Genomic DNA, 23055 nt, shown 5'->3' with positions numbered 1-23055 from the left:
GATTACTTTACAGAATAAAATTATAAACGTTAAAGTAAAATTTAATATATTTTTTTTGTTTTTATTTGAGCATGATAATGACAATATTCCAAATGCATTCCCAAGGGAGGAGGACAATGTGCATCACCATGTGTTGAATGCAAAACACACAAGGAAGAACCACCACCGCTGCAGAGTGTAAAAGAAGGTCAGTGAAAAGTTAGGATTAAAGTAAATAAGCCATAAGGTTATTACGGAAACTTCCCACATTAAAGATTGGGTGCAAGAAAAAATTGATGGGGTGCAGGAAGCACTACTCTAGAAATTTTACACCTAGCTAAACATATTTTCTATAATTTTTTTATTGAACATTATTTAGTAGGTTATTTTAAAGAATAAAACTAAAAATGTTAAAGTAAAATTTAATATTTTTTCATTTAAGCATGATAATGGTATACTTTTAATTTTTAACTTTTAATTATGTTAATGGAATAATTTAAATAATATAAATATATAATTACAATTTTAATAATGTTTTTGCTAATTTTATTATCATCTATACACCTTTATTAGGTCAGTAATTTAAATCATACAAATTTAGAGAATTTAAAATCTTCCAATGTTTAAGGAATTTAATTAATACAATTAAAAATTTATTCTTAATAATTGTAATAATACAGATATAAAGTGTAATTATAGTCAAGGATACGAGTTATAAATATTCTTGTATTTTATTTCTACAAATAAAATAAATTTATAAGTTAAAATTTAGATAAAGGTAATTCTACAAATAAAAGAGGTACTGAAACTGAAAGCTCAATCAATCCATTGCAATAGTCTAATTTCAACCAATTCACAGAAACGCTTTACTTTACGTACTAAAACCCTTGGTATTCTTTTCGCTGAACGCGTAAAACCCTTCCAACCCAACAAGAAAACGGCTGCAGCAAGAAAACGAATGCACTTACGCTATACGGCTTTCGCGCCAGCGAGCTCACCCGTTGCTTGTTGCTAACGCGCCCTTTCATAGTCAAATTCTTTCGCGGTCCAAAGTCAAGTCTCATGCATTGCTTGTTGGTACGGGGAACTAAGGGACATAGGGGCCAGTTTCCATAGACCAGTGAGCTGAGCTGACTCGATTGTGACCATGGCGAAAGTCACTTCCAGAGATGTTCAAGAGATTGTCGAAAAACTCTCATCCGATAAAGTCAAAGCTCGCGAAGTCATTTTCCTTTCTCAAACTCTCTACTTTCCTTCTCTCGCTAATCATTTTGAATGGGAACAGAACCTTTCTTGTTCCTGTTAATGTTATGCATGCAGCGATAAATTGACTTTAGTGTCGTCGATATTCTAGTTTTCCATCAAGAAATCTGTCTACGGAATGCCTGATTGTTCCATTAATTTGAACTAGAGTAGTAGAGAAGGATTTTCTAATCAACTTGTTATTATTTATAGTTTTTCTCTTTCAGTTCTATTTCTGCAAAAATTGCAACATTCTGGATTGAAAAATGTTTATAAGCTACAATTTTAATTAAGGTTCACCGAAATGATGTTTCAGTTCTGATAGCTGAAAAATGTTTAATATTGATTACACATTTTTTTTTGTGTGATTGTGTCGGGTGATATTTATTCATTGTATATATTCTCTCTTTTGTATAAGGACTGTGTTATTCTAATTTGTGGCATTGTTGTTGCATGTCAACAGGAAGGGATTAAGTTGCTAAACACTTGGTTAGAAGGAGAAAGGTCATATAGCTTCTGTAAATTTATTGGACTGAATACTGCAAAGCTTAGACCAGATGAAATTCCTCACAGTAAGATTCGTTTTTAAGTTAATTTTGCTAGCATTGGTGGATGCAATATTTTTAATAGTACCGAAGCCATGATATATGGTGTACACTTTTGATTGATTTGTTTATTTTGAAATTTTGTGGCGCAGCTGAAACATGGCCTTTTCTTGTTTCTTTACTTATTAAATCTGCATCAGCAGAAATATCCTCAAGTAAGCGGAAAAATCCAAAAGTGATATATGCAAAGACTCTTAGAATTGCTGTTCAACGTGCGGAGGATGCCAAGTGTTCAGGTCGGTTGGAGGCAGTTTTGTTTGGAACATGTTTGTTCTTTTCTCCCCTCTTGATTTTAAAAAATAATAGTTAGGAAAATTCAAATCAGGAACTCCAACTAATACTTTTATATAAAGAAGTGTTATCCGAATGTTGTGTGTCTAATGTGCACCACAAAGTATGTATCCATACCAATTTACAAAATCAAATACATTAAATTCTTGCCTAATTATCAGGGATCAATGATCCTAGTGTCCTAGAATTTGTAACAGCTAATGGCTAACAAATCTGTAATAATTAATGACTAATTACATTCTAACACTCCCCCTCAAGTTGCAACATGTATGTCTTATGCACTAAGCTTGTTACAAATGTTCTATTGATACACAAATACAATATTTTTCTTATATTTCATTAAGAATGAATTCTATGGGAACAAATAAAAATTTTCAAGGATTCATTAACATGAAAATTTTAATCAGGGAGCTATCAGCCAGCGCACTAATATTTCAGGGACCAATATGGGTATTTACTCAGTTTTTATTACTTGTATGGAAATAACATGGTTATGCATCACTTAATAATTGTTTGACACTCTTGAGGCTTTATTTTGATATATTTTTGGTAATAACCTTCTTAATACTCTACAAAGAAAAATATGGGAATTAATCTTATATTTACTAGTACACTTTGCTTCTTTTAATTATTTGTTTTTCTTTTTACTTTTTAGGAAAATTTTTACCGTTGTCATCTGTAGTTAAACTGCTTTTTAATCATGTTTGGGATGTCCTGAGCAATGTTCTAAGCTTTCAGTCTGAATATGGCGTTATTCTTCGGCATCTATTGTCTGTTAGGGATTATAGTTTCCAGATGAGGAGGCGTGTTTACTGCAGTAAGTGTTTTGTAAACTTATGGCTTACATTATCTCCACATCTCATCAACAATACCGTTTTAATCTCCTCACCCTCTTAATCAAATTGTTTTGGACAGATCTGGTGTTTCTGTTCATTGAGAAAGTTGAAATAAGCTTGAGTGGAAAAAATATTGGCAATAGTTCCAAGGAGGAGGTCTTCCGTTATATCTTGACACTTCATTCTCTTCTAAAATTTCCCCCTGGAGACTACCCTGATAATGTTAGAGAAAGCATTGTTAAGGGTTTTGTTAGAATATGTTCATTCATCAGGTATTTCCACTGTGATTCATTGATTTTTTTTTTCTATTATTCTTTTCTGCTATAGTGCAATACCATTTCTTTTTTACTCTTTCAGGGATGAGAGCAAGATGGCACGTAAACTTGTTGAGTGTATAAATACATATTTATTGAATGATGGTCCAAATTTAGGCATAGAGTTGCTCGAAATTCATAATGCCCTGCAGCAGTTTGTGTTCCACTGTTGGCTGGCGACACATGATCGAGTTCTTAAGGTCTCTTGCAATTGCTTTTTAAAGGAAATAGCTGCTTAAGTTATAGATTATTTTCAAATTTTTTCAAACTATTCTATTGATGTTTCTGCTGCAGGATTCACTTATTTTTTATGCAAGGCTACAGTTGAGTTTAATGAGAGGTGCTGCTGATAGGTGTTTATTGGTAGAGCAGCTTTTGGATGTGATTTGTAAGGATCTTGATCAAGGTAGCTTGTTTGGTACTTCCATGCTGCGGTATGTGTTTCTAACATGTTGATGTGTTTTTAGTGTTTGGATCTTCTAGTGTTTTACAGTGAACTAAATAAACTTTTTAATGATGTTATCCATGATGATCTTATTGAATTTTCTACCCAGGGGTGATGGAAATAAAGATGATAAATTAGGAGTTCTAAGTAGCTCACAATGTGGATTGGTGGAACTTGCAGCAGTTGTATTTTATAGGGTAGGTTCTACAAACTCAGCTGTCAATCCCTTGATTTAGTATTTAAGTTTTTTTTATCTCAATTATCTTCTTTCTGCAACTGTGTTGATTGATTCTGACAGTTATTTAATTCTGTAATAGCAAGACTAGTCATGGTCTTTCTTATTGTTCCTTTTTCCTCTATGTTTTTACATAGTTTGCTGGATGAATGTTACTTTTGTTGATATCTTGCCGAGCACTTTCTCATGTTTTGTTTGAGAGGTTTCAATAAAAATAAGGCGGCCAAAATCTTAAGGATGTGTGTGGTTTTTTGCATTGCCATTGGTGCGATTAGTTGTAGCAGAATGCCTGCATTAGTATGAGCTTTCTCCTAGCAAATGCCTTCAGATTTACCTTGTCGTTGTATTGTCTTTGTTGATATCTCTGGTTTTCTGCTTATGGCTTGTATTAGAGTTTCCTTCTGTGATATTGTTAGGGATATTTCTCTCTAGTTTGTCACAATTCACTTGTAATCTCCTTGTTTCTATGTGACAGTTATTACTGTCAAACAGTTAGCTATAACTGATACATGTCAATGATAAGCTTCTGATTTTACACAGGACTTCTGTAACAGGATCATCACCTTTGTATCAATCCAGTTTAGGTCAACAGTATCAGAGTTTATTTTGTCTACTTAAGTCTGTTGTCAAATCTTAATAGCTATGTAGATAAGCTGGTCAGCCTTCTTATGTAGCCCTTCACTTTCGTTATTATTCATACTTATCTTTTGTATTAGGTTTTTCTCAATCTGATGGATTGACGTAGTGGTTAGGTATTCTGTGCTCATTCATTGTAGGGACAATCTATGTAATGTAGAACCTGTATTCAGTTCCCTATGCTAGAAAACTTGTTGGGCCAGTGACAATTATAGCAGTACGAGTGGGATTAATCTTTGGTTCAGTAGGTTGGGAGAAACCTGTGACAGAACAAAAAGGGATTTCCTTTTTCTCTCCTACTCCCTAATTTAACTTAGTGTCGTTTGCTTTTGTTATTTGGATGGTCCATTTAGTTTGGCAGACTTTCTTGCTTGTGCTACTATTAATATTTTCATTCAACAGAAAACCACCATTCTGCCATGTGTAGAGTTATTTGTTTATGTGATGTCCAGTAATGTTTATTGGTTGGTAAAATGGCTATTTTATTTGGGGTATAATGTATGTACTAATTTTTATTTCTTTTCTCCCCTATAAAATTTCTGTATTACTGTAATTTTTATTCCTCAGGCATGCCTCAATACAACCAGATCCTCATTGAGTGAAAAACGGGTTAAGAGGGAGCCTGCTGCTGTGATCCTGAGGGAGGCACTCATGAAAGGCAAATGGCTATGGTAATTTATAAGCTAATTTGAGGTTATACTGCACAGCATATTCTGTAGTATGCCATAATGGTACAAACTATAATTTTTTGTTCCTCCCTGTTAAGTACCTTTTCCGCCTTCCTTATCTTTTTCAACTGTTTTCTTCCCCTTTTCCTATAATAGTTGTCATTCTATTATACAAGTCAATCATTTTGAAAAACTAATATTTTTAGTTGGTATTTATATGGGTAAAATTTTGTTTTGGGTTTGAGTCTTCTCCATTTGTTGATCTTTGTCTTCTGTCTACTCGTATGTTTTCTTATTCAAAATATTTAGCTTTCCTTAACCAGACATGTTTTATAATGGTAGAACAACTAATAAACAATATCATACATGTGCGTTATTGGTTTTATACCATGTCAAAGAACGTTTAGTACTTTTTTGTGCAACCATGGCATTTTTTCCCTTATATTCGTAATAATGATAATTTGGTTGTGCTTAGGCCTTTTGAACAGAGGATGAATTGATGCACTGACTTGTGTTTAATACTATGCCATGTTTAGATTGTTTGGAAGCCTGGGGTTCTGATTTGGCTCTCAAATTTATTAGTTTAAACTTCAAATTTGTGATATCATGCTGCCTAATTTGTGGTTTTATGGTTTGATACAGGTTAAAGGATTCAATTAGTTTTGTTTTTCTGAAATTATGGAGCATAGCAATGGAATGAATTGAAAATTCAATTTTAGACCTGGGTCTTATTTGCCATGGTTTTACTAGCCAAGAACTTCTAGTTTAGATAAAAAGTAACTTTATAAGTTGCTGCTCCATGAAAATTTTCCCTCATTTACTTATAATATTTTTAGTTCTTAACAATGAAATAAATTCTTATGTGTCGAGATGTTGTTTAATTGTCTGTATTATTATGCATTTGATTATTATCAATTGCTTTATCTACTTATAGAAAAGGAAATGTAGAGAGAAAAATGATTGGTCATGATCGCAGTTGTTGCTGTTTTGCTATGAAATGTGTAATGGAGTAATTATAAGACTTCAGAATGTATATATGAAAAAAATGCATAAGAGAGCTAATTTTCTCTTAGCTAATTCATTCATTTGTATGGGTTCTTACATCAGTACAATACAGAAAGGGTATGATAATCTGCACATAAGTGCCAAATAGGTAATACAAAGATGAGGTAACCTTTTCTAACAAGTTAACCACCTTCACAAAACTTAAGCAAATTTGACATTGCCCCTCAAGCTAGTGCATGTGCATCCATATTGTATGTACTATGTTTGGAACTTATAAATTGATTTTTGAGGTCCTCTCAAGTATTCAGTCAAAATATATGCAAGGTGATTGTTGGAGTTGCAAATTTCATGCAACCTTGGACAACAACTTCTACAGAACAAAACGAAAACCAATTGTCAAAAAGACTTTCTGATATCATTCATTATAAAGGAGAAATTTCTCTTAAATAGAATACTTACATATAATAGCTGAAAATACTAATTTTTGTGGATATATTGTATCCCAACAATTCAGTATCAGTGATCTTGTACAATAAATATAAAATATACTGCCAGCCTATTAATTCTCCTATTTATCCTTGTAATTTTGAAATGTAATTAAATCTCCTAATTATGCCATTAAATTATACAAGGAAATATTAATCATGGAAACCATTTCCAAGAAACCAAAGCACAATTGATGCTGACAGAGATAAGTAAGTTTGATATTAAGCTTCTCTAAAGTAATTATGGAGGACCCAAAAGAGGAGTGGCAAGTCTTGAAGCAACTATTTTTGAGCATAAAAGGAGAACATAGTGGTAAAAAAGGAAACCTGCTAGGTGTTGAAGGTGGGTTGTTCTCAAATCAATCGAGAAATAAGATAAAAGGGTTGGAATAAAGACTAAAGAGGCTGGTGACAATAACAAAGGTGACACAAAGTCAGTCTACTAGTTGGAAGGCAGTGCGTCGACAAGACACAAATTCTGCACAGGGATGCTCACGGGGAGGAGTTGGCCTTTGAGATTGGTTGGGCTATTCATAGCTAGGAGATATGCTATAGAGCTCGTGCTTTGTTTCAAATACTGTGGTGGTAGTAGGGAAGAGTGGATGATGACAATGAGTACAGGGTTCTATGTCACTCGATAAGATAAACTGAACCAGGTGCTTGTTGAGACATGAAGACAGCAATTGCAGGGGCGGCGTTGAATGCACTGGACAATGATATAGGAACCAGATTATCCCACCCTATTACTAACATAGGAATGAAAATGCAAAAGAATGTCCGGAGATCTTAATTTTCATACTACCCTTTTCTGAGTGTTTAAGTTATTAGCTTATGAAGCATTTTGGGTTTTCTCGACTTTTGTTGTTATTTTATCTTTTTTCTTGTGATAATTGATCTTATTATGCAGAAATCAATTTGTTGTGATGTATTTTATTAATAGAGAATATTATAAGTTTTTGATGAGATTTAAAGTAGCATTGTTGTGGTAAAATCTGACGAAGGATCTATGCTGTAGGAATGCTGCATTTTGTTCCTTGACACGCAACTTCCATACTCGCATTTGCAAAGATCTGTTTATCTACTGGTTTGAAGGCATATGTATGAGCTTTGAAAGGTAATTTCAAGTTTGTGGGGGTTAAGAAAGGAACAGTTACTGTCATTATTTGTGTGAATGTTGGCTCCATTCATAGCTTTCTTATTTAAAATTATTGTTGGTTTTTAGCATAAAACACTGGATAGAAAAGAATGTAGCTGAAAATTAAAATTCCTAATTCTCTTGCCTTCTCCTTTCTTTTGATGGTGTTAAAAGTTCAATTTTTGTCATCCCATTTCCATTTTATTTGTGCTCTTTGCTTCTTCGTCCGTTTATATTTGTGTTCTTTGCTTACAATTTTGTTTTATTCATGTACTTTTTCTCTTTGTCCCTCTCTTGCTGTGTGTTTTTTTATATAGTCAAGTTACCCCATTTTCTCTCTAGATAGTTGGAGGTAGGCAATGCTAGATGATTTTGTGATTGGATTGTGGACTTTCTTAAAAATCCCAATTTACCTTCTCATGGTTCGAATAGAATATTAATAGAAGGTATGTTGATGATAAATATTATTAACAAAGTGGAGATAATATTGCAGAATCATGAATTCTTCGAATGTTGATCGTATCTATGATGGTTTGCTGTGGACTCTGAGGTATTTACACCCTGTTTTCTTGGTATGGTTTTATAATCTCTTGTTAATATTGTGAATGAGACAGAGCAGTGCTTGTGCATTTCATGTTCGTTATAGGACTTTAATTCATTTTCCCATAGTATTACACAGCATATTGGTCTATTTGAGTTGGTACTGTGGATTTCAACTTGTGTATGTTCCGTTGCATGTAAAGGAGTTTGGTGGAACTTTCTTCAGTTCTGTTGCTGCCAAATTCAAGGATGGAGATATCTGCAGTGTCATCTTCTGCCTTTAATGAGGTTTCTCTTTCTCCCATACATATTTTCACAGTTCTTTAATGTCTCACAAATGCTTCCAAATTTTAATGCTAAACATATGAAAGTGTTCATCGTTGAAGATGACCTTCTGAAAAAGATGTTGGGTTACTGCTGATAATATCCTATTCTATTAATCCATAGTTATTTTCTTGCTTGTATTGAATTTTATCTAGGAAAACAAGTCTACAGTTTAGTTGGCTATTTAATGATCTAGGTTAACTCTAGTGCATTTATTATAGTATTTGAGAAAAAATCTTGTTGGGTATTTGTAGATAGGAAAACTTGTAATTTGGATGTATTTTAGATTTCCTTTATGTTTTTTCTTAATTTTCTTTCATCATAATTTAAGATTGAACTATTCTAGCAACCGTACAATTCCTGTAGTTTGTTTTTACTTGGTATTGAAAGATCATGGTTCAGTTCTCTCTTCCTTTCTTCATGGGTGGACTGTACCATGTGTCCCTCTATGAATGTTTTGCAGCTTTCCTGGCCATCTCTCAGCAATGCCCATCCTCAACTATTGTTGCACGACTCCAGCATACCCTATGTCACCAGCCATTCCTTCATGTATTTCTTGTTTTTCTTTGGTTTAAATAAAGATTGAATGTTGGTAGCAATCACCCAATTCCTGTAAACTCTTTTCAAATAATCAATAAATCAAGCAATTTCAAGGGCTGACCCTTCAAATCTGATTTAGGCTAACTGAATAATCTCTCATTGGGATCTAGTTTGTATTCAGTTTGTTGAGAGTCTCATATTGACTAGAGATAAGGTCAATTTAGAGTATATAAGTGGGTGAAAACCTTATCTTACAAGTTGGTTTTGTAGAGTTAATTTAGGCTTAAAGTCTACTTCTTAACATAGTTTAATGTAGTTTTTGTTATATTTGTTTTCTTTTTATGAGTTGTTCTCTACAGTCCTATTTTCCAGAAGTTACCTTTTCAGTTTCAATTTTCTCTCTCTGCTATCTTCTCTCTTTCTCTCTCTCTCTCTCTATTAATTCTAATAGTTTGGTTTCAAAAAAATATATTCCTTACTAGTCAGCTGGTCATCGAATAACAGTTTTTGTTGATAAATTGGTTTTGTTGTAGGGCTACATTGGATAATTGTTATTGCTTTTGCTTCTCCTGAATGTTAGTTTTTGTGCTAAAATATGCATTAATTTGGTGAGAAATTAACTTTTGCAGTTCATTAATGGTTGGCAACTACTGTGGAGCACAATTGTGCATGGGTTACCGATTATTAGCAATATTAATGCTCTTGTAAGTTTTCTCTTGACAAAACTATATGCTCCTAATTTAAATTATAGTTTTTTATGGGTATCTAATTAGTCCTTGTTTGAATAATTTATCATGACTGTATAACTAACTTGTTTAGATAGGTTACGTAGCTTGCCCTAAGAATTTTTTTGCTAATGGCATTAATATAGTCTTTTCTTGCACCTCTTGGCATTCCAAGTGTAATTTTCTTCTATAAATAACAAAGATTAGCTTAGAGATACTCATTCTTATAAGCTCTTTTTATCATATGTTTAGTCTTAAGTTGGTATAAGAGTGTATTGTTCCCACTCTACTAGCTTTTGCGGTTGTCCATTGTTGTCCACCATCATCCATGACTGCTGCCGTCTATTCCTAGTCACCATTTTGTTACGATGAACACCTAGTCTAGTTTGTCTTATTGAGATACAATAAACAAACTATGTTTTTGTCATTGTTTGCCACCGTCTACTGTGGCCATCTGCCACATTTCTTTTTTGTGACGACCATGAGATTTGGTGTGTCTCGCCATGTGATGTCCAACCCGCCTTGTCACGTCCCTTATTCTTTGATACATATGTGATCTCCATCTGCTGAAGCTTGGAACGTGAAGGTGACAAGCCACTTTACCATCACAGGAACAACTTTGCGTCTTCTCCACAAGGCTAACTGAACCTCCTTGTCCTTGTTTCAATGTGTTTCTTTGGTATCAACTTTGGTTGAAGGGCTCCTCTCTCCTCTCTATCGGGCTTCTTCTCTCTCATACACCATTGTTCATCATGTTTGACATTATCATGTTATTGTTTCAGACTATTACTTTTTGAGAAGAGATTCAAGTCACTGGTTGCTGGTAGTTATTGGTTTGCTCCTATGAGTGTTGGGTGTTGGATATTTGTTTTGTTACCAGTGTGCTAACTTTTTGCTTTGAGTGTTAATCTGGACCGTATTTGTTGCTGTAATTTTGACTATTGGTGAATTTTTCTTTCAATATGTCTTCCAGTTGAAAAAGGACTAATTTTATTATATTCTGAATAATAAAAAATACATTCTCATATCCTCTATTTGTCACAATCTAATTCTCCTAAAAAGGGAAATAGGGAAACTAGGTAAACAAAATAAAATAGAAGATTATATATCTATTTTCTCTAATTAGGAAGATTGTAAAGATATCTCTCTAATTACAACACCCCCCCCCCCCCTAAGTTGGTAAATGAATATCAATCATTCCCAACTTGCCTATAAGATCTTGAAATCTACTCGGAGGAAGCCCTTTTGTAAAAATATCTTCTATTTGAAGTTTTGTAGGAACATGAGTTGTAATCACAAAGCCTCGGTCAAGATTATCTTTGATGAAATGTCTGTCAATCTCAATGTGTATGGTTCTGTCATGTTGTACTGGATTGTGGACTATGCTCATGGCAGACTTATTGTCACAGTATAGTTGCACCATGTTCTCCACTTTGACTTTAAGATCATCCAAAATGATTTTCATTCAGAGTCCTTCACACATTCCTTGAGTAAGGGCTCGAAATTTAGCTTCTGCACTAGAACGGGATACTCTGCCTTGCTTTTTACTTCTCCATGTTACCAGACTATCTCCAAGAAACACACAATACCCAAAAGTAGATTTTCTGTCAGTAATAGAACCTGCATAGTCAACATCACTATATATCTCCATAGTCAATGTGTCTTCCCTTTTGAATAATAGCCTCTTTCCTGGACTTGACTTCAAGTATTGGAGAATTTTGTCAACTGCTTGCATGTATCTCTCTCTTGGATCATGCATAAATTGGCTCACTACACTAACTGCACAAGCAATGTCTGGTCTTGTGTGTGATAGATAAATCAATTTTCTTACCAATCTCTGATATTGGGCCTTCTCTACAGCAGCACTTTCTTCAATAACAATTCTGTGATTCTGTTCTATAGGAATTGTTGAGGTTCTACATCCCAACTTTCCTGTTTCTTTGAAGAGATCAAGTACATATTTCCTTTGGGAGATGAAAATTCCGTTCTTAGAGTAGGCAACCTCTATTCCAAGAAAATATTTGAGTTTTCCTAGGTTTTTCATTTCAAATTGAGCTGCCAATTTATCTTTTAATGCCAATTTTTCTGTTTCATCATCTCCTGCAATAATCATATCATCCATATAGACAAACAATATAGTGAGTTTACCGGTAGAAGAGTGCTTTATGAATAGAGTGTGATCTCCTTGGCTTTGTCTGTATCCCAAGGAAACCATTGCTTTTGTAAATCTTCCAAACCATGCTCTAGGGGATTGCTTAAGGCCATACAATACTTTCTTCTAGACGCATATCTTGTTTCTTTCATTTTTCACTTCAAAACTTGGGGGAATCTCCATGTACACTTCCTCATCTAGATTTCCATGAAGAAAGACATTCTTCACATCCAGCTGGTGTAAGTCCCATCCAAAATGGGCAGCCAATCTAGCTTATCTCCTCATAGTCAATCCCATATGTTTGGGTATATCCTTTTGCCACCAATCTAGCTTTATATCTTTCTATTGTCCCAACTACCTTATGTTTCACTGTGAATATCCATCTATACCCTACTGCCTTCTTGTCTCTTGGCTTATCAACAATCTTCGAAGTTGAATTTCTTTCTAATGCATTCATCTCTTCTTTCATGGCTTGATTCCAATGTTCAAGTTTCATGGCCTCCTGGATTGAGGTAGGAATTTCTGTGGCATCAATGGCAACAATAATATTTCTGTGCTTATCAGAGAGTTTGTTAGTGCAAACATACTGAGAAATAGGATATTTAGCACATGATCTTCTTTCCTTTCTCAATGCAATGGGTAAATCCTCAGTAATACTTACCTCCTCCACATTAATATCTTCAGGGATCCTCACCTCCGGATTAGACAATTTTTCTTGCTTGAGAGTCGAGGTGAGTTGTTTCTTTCATATTTTTTGCCAATAAATTTGTCTTCTTCCTCACTGTGGACTATGGTAGCTTCATTGCTTAGGTCTTGGGCATCCTGCAAAGACAAACATGGTAACGACAAGGAGAGTTCATCCACTTCAAGTGCTTTCTCCCCCTGAAATGGTGGACTGACATAAAAGGATTGTGTTTCATGAAAGGTGACATCCATGGTGATAAAGGTGCGACGACTTTGAGGATGATAACATTTGTACCCTTTTTTATTAGAAGGATACCCAATGAAGGCACATTTAAGAGCTCTAGGATGTAATTTACCACGGTGAGGATGATGAGAGTGAACAAAAACAACACATCCAAAGACTCGACTTGGTAGACTCGTTAGTAGGGAAGAAGAAAAAACAAAAGACAATAGAGACTCTATATGACTAATGCCATTTAAGATACGAGTGAGTAACCTGTTGATGAGATATGTGGCAGTTAACACAACTTCTCCCCAGTAATTTTTGGGGACAAACATTTGAAAAAGAAGAACTCTAGTTACTTCAGGAAGATGACGATTCTTTCTTTCTGCAAACCTTTTTTGTTGAGGGGTGTTAACACATGTTAGTTCATAAACAATACCATTATGAGACAAAAAATGAGAAATTCATGATTCACATATTCAGTACCATTATCATCAGACCTAATTCTTTTGATATTTTCCCAAATTGATTTTGGACAAGAGTGGGTCTCATCGGAGGGGGACGCGTGGGCTAACACGCGCCGTCCGGCGCGTGGCAGCTTCTCTCACGGAGCGACTTCCGGCGTTGTGGTCGCCGGTGTTGGGCGCACTTTTCTGCGCTATCAACGACCCCAACCGGCGACGGCGACAACGACAGTGGTTGGACAGCGGCGGCGGTGCGGCTGTGCAGCGGAACGGAGCCCCAAGATTGGGAGCTCTGATACCAAGTTGAAAAAATGACTGATTTTATTATATTCTGAATCATAAAAAATACATTCTCTTATCCTCTATTTGTAACCATCTAATTCTTCTAAAAAGGGTCATAGGGAAACTAGGTAAATAAAATAAAATAGAAGATTATATATCTATTTTCTCTAATTAGGAAGATTCTAAAGATATCTTCTCTAATTACAACACTTCCTTTAGTTAAAGTGAATGTAAACATTCTCAATGCTCCTTTTGCAGGAGAATTGGTCACACTCAAAATAAATGCTTTTCCTTACATGGTTTCCTAACAAGGTAGCAAACTTCTTTCAATCTAATAGGGTTGAACAACAATCTTCTGATTAAGATTATATATCTTAGGTTGAAGTCTGACAGGTAAGCACAGTCATTCACCCAGTGTAGTTTGTCAAAAGCTTCCTTATTTTCTTCCATTTCTCATCTTAAAATTCCTCTTGTTATTACTATATATAGCTACCACACTTTATTTTTTACCCTTCCAAGTTACTAGGTTTCCACCAAAGAAGGTGCAATATCTAGTAGTTGACTTCCTATCCATAACTGAAATTTGTATAATCAACATCGATATATGCCTCAAAATTGACATTCTTATTTCTTTTGCACAACGCTGCAAGCAACTTGTAATTGTGCTTCCTTTGGTTGGTGCTTAAATTGACTGACTAGACTCACAATAAAGGCAAAATCTGGTCTAGTGTGAAATAGATAAATAAGTCTCCTAACAAATCTTTAGTACATTACTTTATCCACAACATCATCCTCTGTACTTCCAACTTTGTATTTGGATCAGCATCTATTTTACCTATTTCCTGTAGCAGGCCAATAATTTATACCAACTTTTTTCCAAATTTTGTATTATCATGTGGTCTAATAATTGGGCTAGCAGAGTCAAGATTTTGGCCTCAAGCCTTTGGTTTACCTTTACCCTCTCCCTCTCAGCTTCAGTTTCAGTCATATTACTCTTTTGAAATTTCATTTGTTTTTTCATTTTTTGAGCCAAATGACAAATTTGCGATATAAAAGGCTCATCATCTACCTCTCTTAAACTCATCCCTAAAGATGAGGAGGGTTAAGATAACTAACTTGCTCATAGAAGGTGACATCCCTTCTCATAGGAATTTTCGGAAGGAGGATGAAAACAGTTATACCTTTTTGTGTAACATAGTACCCTAAGAAAACACATTTCACAGCCCTTGGGTCTAGTTTTCCCCTTTGTGCTGTGAACATGTATATGCAAATATTGTAGGTGGGAGGTTAAGTCTTTGAGTTATATGTGGATAGAATGAATGGAGAACTTCCATTGGACTTTTTAATGTAAAAATTTAGAACATATGTTTTAATTAAATAAGTGGCAGTATGGCTTCACCCAAAACCTTTTTGGAACATAATTTTTGAAAAGGGACTGCTCTAGTTAGTTCAAATAAGTGTCCATTTGTTGGGGTGTGTACACACATGATGATTCATGGATTATCCTTAGAAATAATCTTTAACATTATCAGACCTAGGTTTCTTGATAGTGACCCCGTGTTGATTTTTAATAAGTGATAGAAACTGCATGACAACAAAACTAACCTCAAGTTTGTGTTTAAGGAGAAAAAGCTGTGTTGCCCTTGTACAATCATCAATAAATGTTATAAACCATTTAGCCTCTGAAATATTAGAAAGAGATGGACCCCACACATCTGTATGATTAACATAAAAAGGAGGAGTGATTATTTTATTACTTAGTGGAATAGAAACATGTGTGTTTTGCCAACTTACACATGTCACAATGAAGACTTTGCGGTGAGGAAGGAATCAATAGCTTTATTACATGAAATGAAGGATGTCCTAGATGACAATGAAACAACTGAACATTTTGTGTTGCTATTGGAGGATTCAGACATCAAAGATTGATTCTTAGTGGGCAAATTCAGATCTTCCATGTAGTAAAGGCGATTCCATTCTCTAGGACATCCAATCATTCTTCATGATTTCTCATCTTACAATATACAAGAGTTGCTATAAAAAATCACATTACATGAGTGATCCTTGGTATGATTTTGTTTAAATATTAGGTTTATGAACAATATAGGCACATCTAGAATATTTGTTAGAATTATGGTTGGGTTTATTTGGACATCTTCATGACTAGCTGTAATGATTCTGTTTTCATCAGTTGTGGAAATTTTCTTTTTTCTAGGACATGAGAAATATGTGGAAAAGTATTTAGGGAGGCAGTGATGTGTCTGTGGCTCCAGAGTCTAAAATCCAATATTGGGTAAAGTGTATATTTGTAACATTATATCTAACTGAAAATAGTAACATACCGGACTATGTCAATGAATAAACACTTGCGGGTTTTTTCATGTTTCCTGAAAAAGGACCTTACTATTTTTGGATTCTCTTGGTTTAGCTGTTCAGATCCTCCTTGATTTTCAGGAACATCAACACCATGGGAAACAACAACAACATGAGCTACCTGACCCCCTCTCTTTGGAGGACCTCATTGGTATCCCTAATCTTTGCTCTGGGGTTTTCGATGCAACTTCCAACATTTATTTCTTGTGTGGTGTGGCTTGTTGCAAAAGTACACCATACTCCTTTGTTTTTCGTTTCCATCTTTGTAAGAGAGCCTCCTTTCCTTTGGTATGTAACCATGGCTGGTGTTCCTTCAACAATTATTAAGTTTTCTGTCATAGGAGTCTCTACTTTCTTCAGTCTGATTAATTTCCATGACTTCATTGAGTCTTGGAACCTTCTCCTTTCCCAATGTTGGAACCCGGACTTGATCATGCTCTCGGTTTAGACCTACCAAGAAATCATACACCTGATTCTCTTTAATGTACTCTCTTAAAATTGCTGAATGTTCTGAACACTTGGCCTTAATGACCCTGTATTGATCCAATTCTATCCACAAAGCTGTAAGTTGATTAGCATACACAGTAACAGTTTTGGTGCCCAGTTTGGCTGCCAAAGTTGAGGAAAATATGACAACAATCAGTTAGGGTGTAGGTTATTTAATGCACTAATTAGAAAAGTAAATTGCAATTTTTTGTATGTGAAATGGGGGTAAAGGAGACGACGAAGGATATAGGGAGATGTTAAGAGAGATCTCATGGTAAATGATATACAGTCTCGTTAAGCATGTTGTAGTCTGCTGAGTCTGCTTAATTATGTGTTATTAGTTGTGAGCATTGTTATAATAAAAACTGATAAAGTGAAGGATGGATAGTGCGTACTTAACCTTTTCTTGTGATAGATATTTTATTTATTATTATCATCATTATCATTATCATTATGTGAAAAGTTATAAATTGTTTCTCTCTTGGTTATTTTTTGTGTAAGTTTCCATTTTAAATTGACAAGGACACACTGATGCAGGTGGATGCTGCTTTGCTGCTGCTTAGTAATATAACATCAAATGTGAGTTATCTATTTTACATCTTGAGATTACTAATAATAAATCTTACAACACTTGGTTCTGTCCAGGATTTTGTGAATACAAGTGTGATACCTCAAGATGTGTGGGATCTTCAGATTTTCAAACGTCCAAATTCAATGTAAGTGTCTCTTACCTAGATAGCAAAATATGGTTTTAAGGTTTTCTGAATAAGTGAAATTATATCGTGTGTTTTACAGTAGTGAATAACATCAATCATACATTATTTCACTCATCCAGTTAGTTGGATAATTTTTCCACGGATGTTTATATAATCTTCACACTTCTCTCGTTATCTAGAATGATGGCTGGTAAGAGTAACTACCGTTACAACAGCCACACAAACGTTATATTACTAGGTGAGGTCAGTAATATAAATCAAGCTATGCCTTTTGACTTGGCTAAAGATAAAATCTTCAAAGATATGTTTTGCACTGAAATACCCTTAACATCTTCCCCTGCCTTCTTGCTCTACCACCATTCCTCTAGAATTTTGGGATTGAGATAAATTTGTTACCTCATAGTTTCATATATATTTCTGTTAGATATATTATATCTTTTATCTTTTAGTTAGTTTGTTATTATTTCTCATTTGTATTTTGGGCTTAGCCCATATTTCTTGTATTATAAATAGAGAACCCTATGTGTGTATTTTACACAAAGGAGATTAATTCAAATATAGTTTTTCACTATATTCAACATGGTATCAGAGCAGGTTCTCTGATCTTCTTCTGGTGTCTCTGCTGTCTGCCGGCGGCTGGCCGCCATGGCCGCCGGCAGCCCCTAAAATTTCAGTGGGCAACCCTTCTCTCTTTCTTTTTCTCTTAAATCTGTGCCACAGTCAGCACCGTGCAGTCAGATCTCTCCACCGTCGCCGCCGCTTCTTTCCGGCCAGTCCGTCGCCGCCTCCGGCCACCGCCGCCGCCGCCTCCGGCCACCGCCGCCGCCGCCGGAGTTCCAGAATCGACCGGCGACCACACCATCGGAATCGTCTCGACCGGGCGACCACCGTGGTATGAAGATCGCGGCGAACGGACCTCTCACGCGCCTTCACGCGCCGCCGCAAGAGTCACCGCTGCCGCCGCTGCCGGCGCGCGTGCCGGCGCGTCGCCGGAGCTTTCCGCCGCCGATCAGCACTGCCGTGATCGCCTCTTCGCCCTCTTTCTGGATCTGTGGTCGTTGCATCAATCGGAGTACTTTGAATTTTTAGGGTTTCTCCCTCTCCATGGCTGCCCAACTTGATGATCGGAGTCGGTCTCGCCAACCAGACCATCGCCGCTGTCCCCGCGCCGTTTGTCGCTGTCCACGCGCCGTTTCCCGCTGTCCAGGCGCCGTTTCCCGCTGTCCGCGCCGTTTGACCACTGTCCGCGCCGTTTGACCACTGTCCGCGCCGTTTGACCACTGTCCAGCCACTATTGATCGCTGTCCAGGTGCCGTTTCCGCTGTCCGGCGCCGTTTAGTTTGCCGCTGTTCGGCCCTGTTTGCCACTTTTCGGTGCTAGAGTTAGCCCGATGTTTGGCCCTGTTTGCCGCTGTTCAGTGCTAGAGTTAGCACTGTTTGCTGCTGTTTGGTGCTAGAGTTAGCACTGTTTGCCGTTGTTCGATGCTAGAGTTAGCCCGATCTTCTTGTGATACACGGCTAAGTATCACCACTTGGGAGTTGTCCAGCAAAGAATTTTGGACCTCCAACGTATCTTTGGATCTTTGATGTCTTTGTTTCAGCATTGTAGCTTAATATTTTGTTTTTGTGGTCCAGCAACTGTGATATTCCACATTTCCGCCGTTCACACTGAGGGGGAGTACGTTTCCAAGACACTGCAAGTCACATATATATGGGTGTAGTCCCTGCAGTTTTGTAGATAGATTTCAGCTACTACTGTTGATCCCGTCACCCATCCATCATTGATGAGGATTTAGTGTAGTCCCTGCAGTTTTGTAGCTCTTAGCTTTCAGCTACTACTGTTGATCCCGTCACTCATCCATCATTGATTGGGAATCAGTCCTTGCAGTTTATCATTGTCCACACGGCTCTTCTTCATCCACTTTTGAAGTTGAAGTTTCACAAGCTGCTGTTAGTCCATCTATGTTTGCCTCACACTCTTGAAGACAAATCATCTAGTTCAACACTGAGTTCATCTATTTCAAGCTTAGTTCATACAATTTGTATGCTTCAGCTTGAGGGGGAGTGTTAGATATATTATATCTTTTATCTTTTAGTTAGTTTGTTATTATTTCTCATTTGTATTTTGGGCTTAGCCCATATTTCTTGTATTATAAATAGAGAACCCTATGTGTGTATTTTACACAAAGGAGATTAATTCAAATATAGTTTTTCACTATATTCAACAATTTCCAATTAGTTATTTGCTGAATTTTTAATTTTCATAGTTATCACAGCATATATACTTTAAATGTTTAATTACCTAAGAAAGGATAAACCCTCCAATGAGTCCTTTGATCCATGCATCCAATTCATTTTAATAAAAATTAGTATGCTGAAGCATCACTTTGTTGTTAGCCATTCCAGTTATGGTGGCTCCACAAACAACACCAATCATCTGCAACTCCTCAACATATCATAGAAAAATAGAGGAGAATACAAAAATGATAGTGGGGGACTAAACCTAACCTATTATTTTCTAACTTTATAAATGAAAAATCAAATCTATCCCTATAAAACTCAAGACAAATGAAGTTGGGAATGTTATCCCACCAAGTAATAACCTTGGGATTTTGTGTTAGACACAACAAGAAATTTATTACCCTCTCTAGAAGTATGCGAAAAATGAATACACATAGTATTACTCTTAATAAGTGGGTTTATGCCTACCTTAACATCAAATCTGCTTGTAAGAGGATTTGGTCATATCTCTAGTTGATATGTGATCTTCAACAAGCTTTGTCATATTGAGAAATGAACATTTCAAGTGTAAGATACATTTTTGTTTGTGGTCTAACAAAAGCCGGATAGCAGGTGGCAGAACAATCTCAATGAACTTGACTACAATGTGCATTGAATGGCTTTAATATCATCTTAGTGAGTTGATGTCTGACTCAAGCTTACAAAACTGGATCGTAAAATAAAAATTTATTAGTTTTCCGAGGAAGTCCCCCTGTAACAACTAATAGTTTTACTAGTTTTATCTTAGGATTTCTTCCTAACCCTCTCATTACTTTGATGCCTAACATAGTCTCTTATTCTTATATGGGTTGGCTCATGACTCATTGGTATCATATTTTTGTAGTGAATTTTCCAACAAAAGACCCAACAATTACAATTACAAAACAATTCAGCCATCACTAGGAAGATCCCAAGGAATAATAGAAGTATTGAACTGAGTCACACTCAATCTACATATTAGTCCAGCCTTTGGAGATTAGTCCAACTTTTGGAGATAGCGAATTCCATAACTGGAACCATACCTGTCTCCTTAGCATATAAGCCATTATGAAAACTGGGATATAAAGAGAAAACAACCCATATTGGAAGCATGATTATCTCTAAAAGTAAGCCCACAACCAGATATAAAAGCGTGTTCAACTAGAAGTATAAAACCTGGAGTTAGTAATAGTGGCTGACGTCATCTTTATAAGATTAGAAAAGGTGCATTATCTGCTGCAAGTTAGATTTAGTATCCGTGCAGAAAAGGATAACATCATCAACATATAATGTGAGTTGGCTAACTCATACCATAAGGCCTGCCATAGGGATTAGACTTTGCAATCTGCTATTGACTACATCAAGTCTATTATGTAAACAGTCTCACATCCTGTCAGAGAGAACAGTAGCTAACTGCCATTTTATTGTGTTGTTTATGCTGTTGGTAATGTGAAGCTTTAATTGAAGTTGGGAGGCTGGATTACCAATAGGACGTAGAAACTAATAATTCCGAATTTATTGGTTTCCCTTTTCTATTTTTCTTTAAGTTACTGCATTCTTATTTAGCTCATTTTCATTTTATGCAGATCCATCTTGTATTTCTTTTCATGCTACTTTTCACGAAAAAATTCCCATGTAAGTTGGTAAGAAAGTATAGTCATTTTTTTGTCTTTAATTTACTTAATGTCAAATTCTTAATTAGCTTATAGGCTTTGCTTATATTAAAATTAGTATTAACATCAGTAGAGCTATATTATGGGTGAGTAAGTACATATAATAATAACATTTACATGGCATCCTGTTAGGTTCCTTTATTCAGGAAACCAAAACAGATCACTCTCTTCTCACCACAACACTCAAAACAACAGAAGATAAATGTATGTGTATGTATTTTATTGATTCTATAATGTATAGAAAGAAAAATACAAGTATGTGTCCCCAAGGAAGCCTCCCTTCCTCCACTGGAAAATATGTCCAGTCTATAGCCAAAAGAAAATATCTGATAATCCTCTTCTCAGCCTATTCTGTTTTTATTTATACTCTCTCTCTACTAACAAACTAACCTCTTTTTCTGCCTTTAATTTCCTCCTCTTTTATTCCTTCTCACGTATACCTTTAACTTCCTAACATTACCCTCCTCCTCAACATCAACCTTGTCCTCAAGGTTGAAGTCAGGGAACTGCTGTTTGATGTATTGCTCCTCCCAGGTAGCATCCTCCAAACCACTCTCCTGCCACTATATTAGGACTTGGGGTATCTCCTCCCCTTGCTACTACTTGTTTCTTCGCTATAGCACTTTCACAGCTGTATACATGGGTCTGTCGTCCTGCAATTCAGTTGGTAGGGCTCCTTCAACTTGATGTGCTCCTATAGCTAGCTTCAACTAAGAAACATGGAATTCAGGGTGTATTCTTGATGTTTCTGGTAGCTGCAACCGAAAAGCTACAAGTCCTATTTGTTTTTCCACTAGGAATGGTCTATAATACCTTGTTGAGAGCTTAGGATGTAGTCTTGTAGGCATAGACATTTGTCTATGAGGTCTCATTTTAAGGAATACCCAATCTCCTTCCTTGATCTTGGCCTCCGCTCTCTTCTCATTGGCATAGTGTGTCATCTGGTCTTGAGCTCTGGCTAGATGATATCTCAGTTGCTTCAAAGCCTCATCTCGGGTTTGCAAGTCTTGGGCAACTTCCACCATTGTCTCTCCAGGTATGAATCGTGTCAGTTTGGGAGGGGGTCTTCCATAAATTGTTTCAAAGGGTATGCAGTTGGATGCTCCTTGGTAACTGGTATTGTACCAGTATTCAGCCCAAGGCAACACCAAACTCCAACACTTGGGTTGTTCCTAACTAAAACAGCGCAAGTATGCCATAGCACCCTGTTCAGAACTTTAGTCTGCCCATCCATCTCTGGATGATAGGCAGTGCTCATCCTAAGCTGTGTTCCCTGCAAGCGAAAAATCTCCTGCCAAAATACACTCAAAAGTGGAATCTCGGTCCCTTACGATGGTCATAGGTATCCCATGGAGTTTAATCACCTCCTTCACAAACACTTCAGCTGAGGATCTTGCGGTATAAGGGTGCTTAATTGGGATAAAATGCCCATACTTGCTGAGTTTCTCCACCACCACTAATATAATGTCAAATCCACGAGACTTGGGTAATTTCACCACAAAGTCCATACTGATTTCCTCCCATATTGCTTTCAGGATAGATAATGACTGCAAAAGACCTTGGGGAGATGATGCCAAGTATTTATGCTGTTGACATACTAGGCATGCAGCCACATAATCTGTGACTGCCTTCTTCATTCCCACCCAATACAAAGACTGTGTCGCCCTTCTATAGGTCCTATAAACCCCTGAATGTCCTCCTGTGACAGTGTTATGAAACTCTGCCAATAATCTAGGTAT

The 23055-nt window shown here is 36.2% G+C and overlaps 1 protein-coding gene across 4 annotated transcripts in view; it reads left to right on the top strand.

Moving 5' to 3' along the window:
• Positions 1 to 816: 816 nt before the first annotated feature.
• Positions 817 to 23055, top strand: part of ATM (Serine/Threonine-kinase ATM-like protein) — an 83977-nt gene continuing 61738 nt past the window's right edge. For 2 of the 4 annotated variants that reach the window (XM_088106228.1, XM_088106227.1), the window contains exons 1-16: positions 817 to 1201; positions 1685 to 1793; positions 1919 to 2062; positions 2773 to 2934; positions 3033 to 3225; positions 3311 to 3467; positions 3562 to 3701; positions 3822 to 3909; positions 5151 to 5254; positions 7757 to 7855; positions 8370 to 8426; positions 8620 to 8704; positions 9910 to 9984; positions 17207 to 17248; positions 17315 to 17385; positions 21230 to 21278. In XM_088106228.1, the coding sequence (XP_087962354.1) occupies positions 1127 to 1201; positions 1685 to 1793; positions 1919 to 2062; positions 2773 to 2934; positions 3033 to 3225; positions 3311 to 3467; positions 3562 to 3701; positions 3822 to 3909; positions 5151 to 5254; positions 7757 to 7855; positions 8370 to 8426; positions 8620 to 8704; positions 9910 to 9984; positions 17207 to 17248; positions 17315 to 17385; positions 21230 to 21278 (1650 nt within the window). In that variant the 5' untranslated portion in view covers positions 817 to 1126. Of the gene's footprint in view, positions 1202 to 1684; positions 1794 to 1918; positions 2063 to 2772; positions 2935 to 3032; positions 3226 to 3310; positions 3468 to 3561; positions 3702 to 3821; positions 3910 to 5150; positions 5255 to 7756; positions 7856 to 8369; positions 8427 to 8619; positions 8705 to 9909; positions 9985 to 17205; positions 17249 to 17314; positions 17386 to 21229; positions 21287 to 23055 lie in introns of those variants that run through there. The other 2 variants (XM_088106229.1, XM_088106230.1) reach the window with 2 other exon arrangements.

Source organism: Vigna umbellata, chromosome 2 (assembly GCF_029865625.1).
Source record: "Vigna umbellata cultivar VRB3 chromosome 2, Vumbellata_1.0, whole genome shotgun sequence".
NCBI lineage: Eukaryota > Viridiplantae > Streptophyta > Magnoliopsida > Fabales > Fabaceae > Vigna > Vigna umbellata.
Note: the sequence above shows the minus strand (reverse complement) of the source record. Positions and strands in the feature narration are given on the sequence as shown.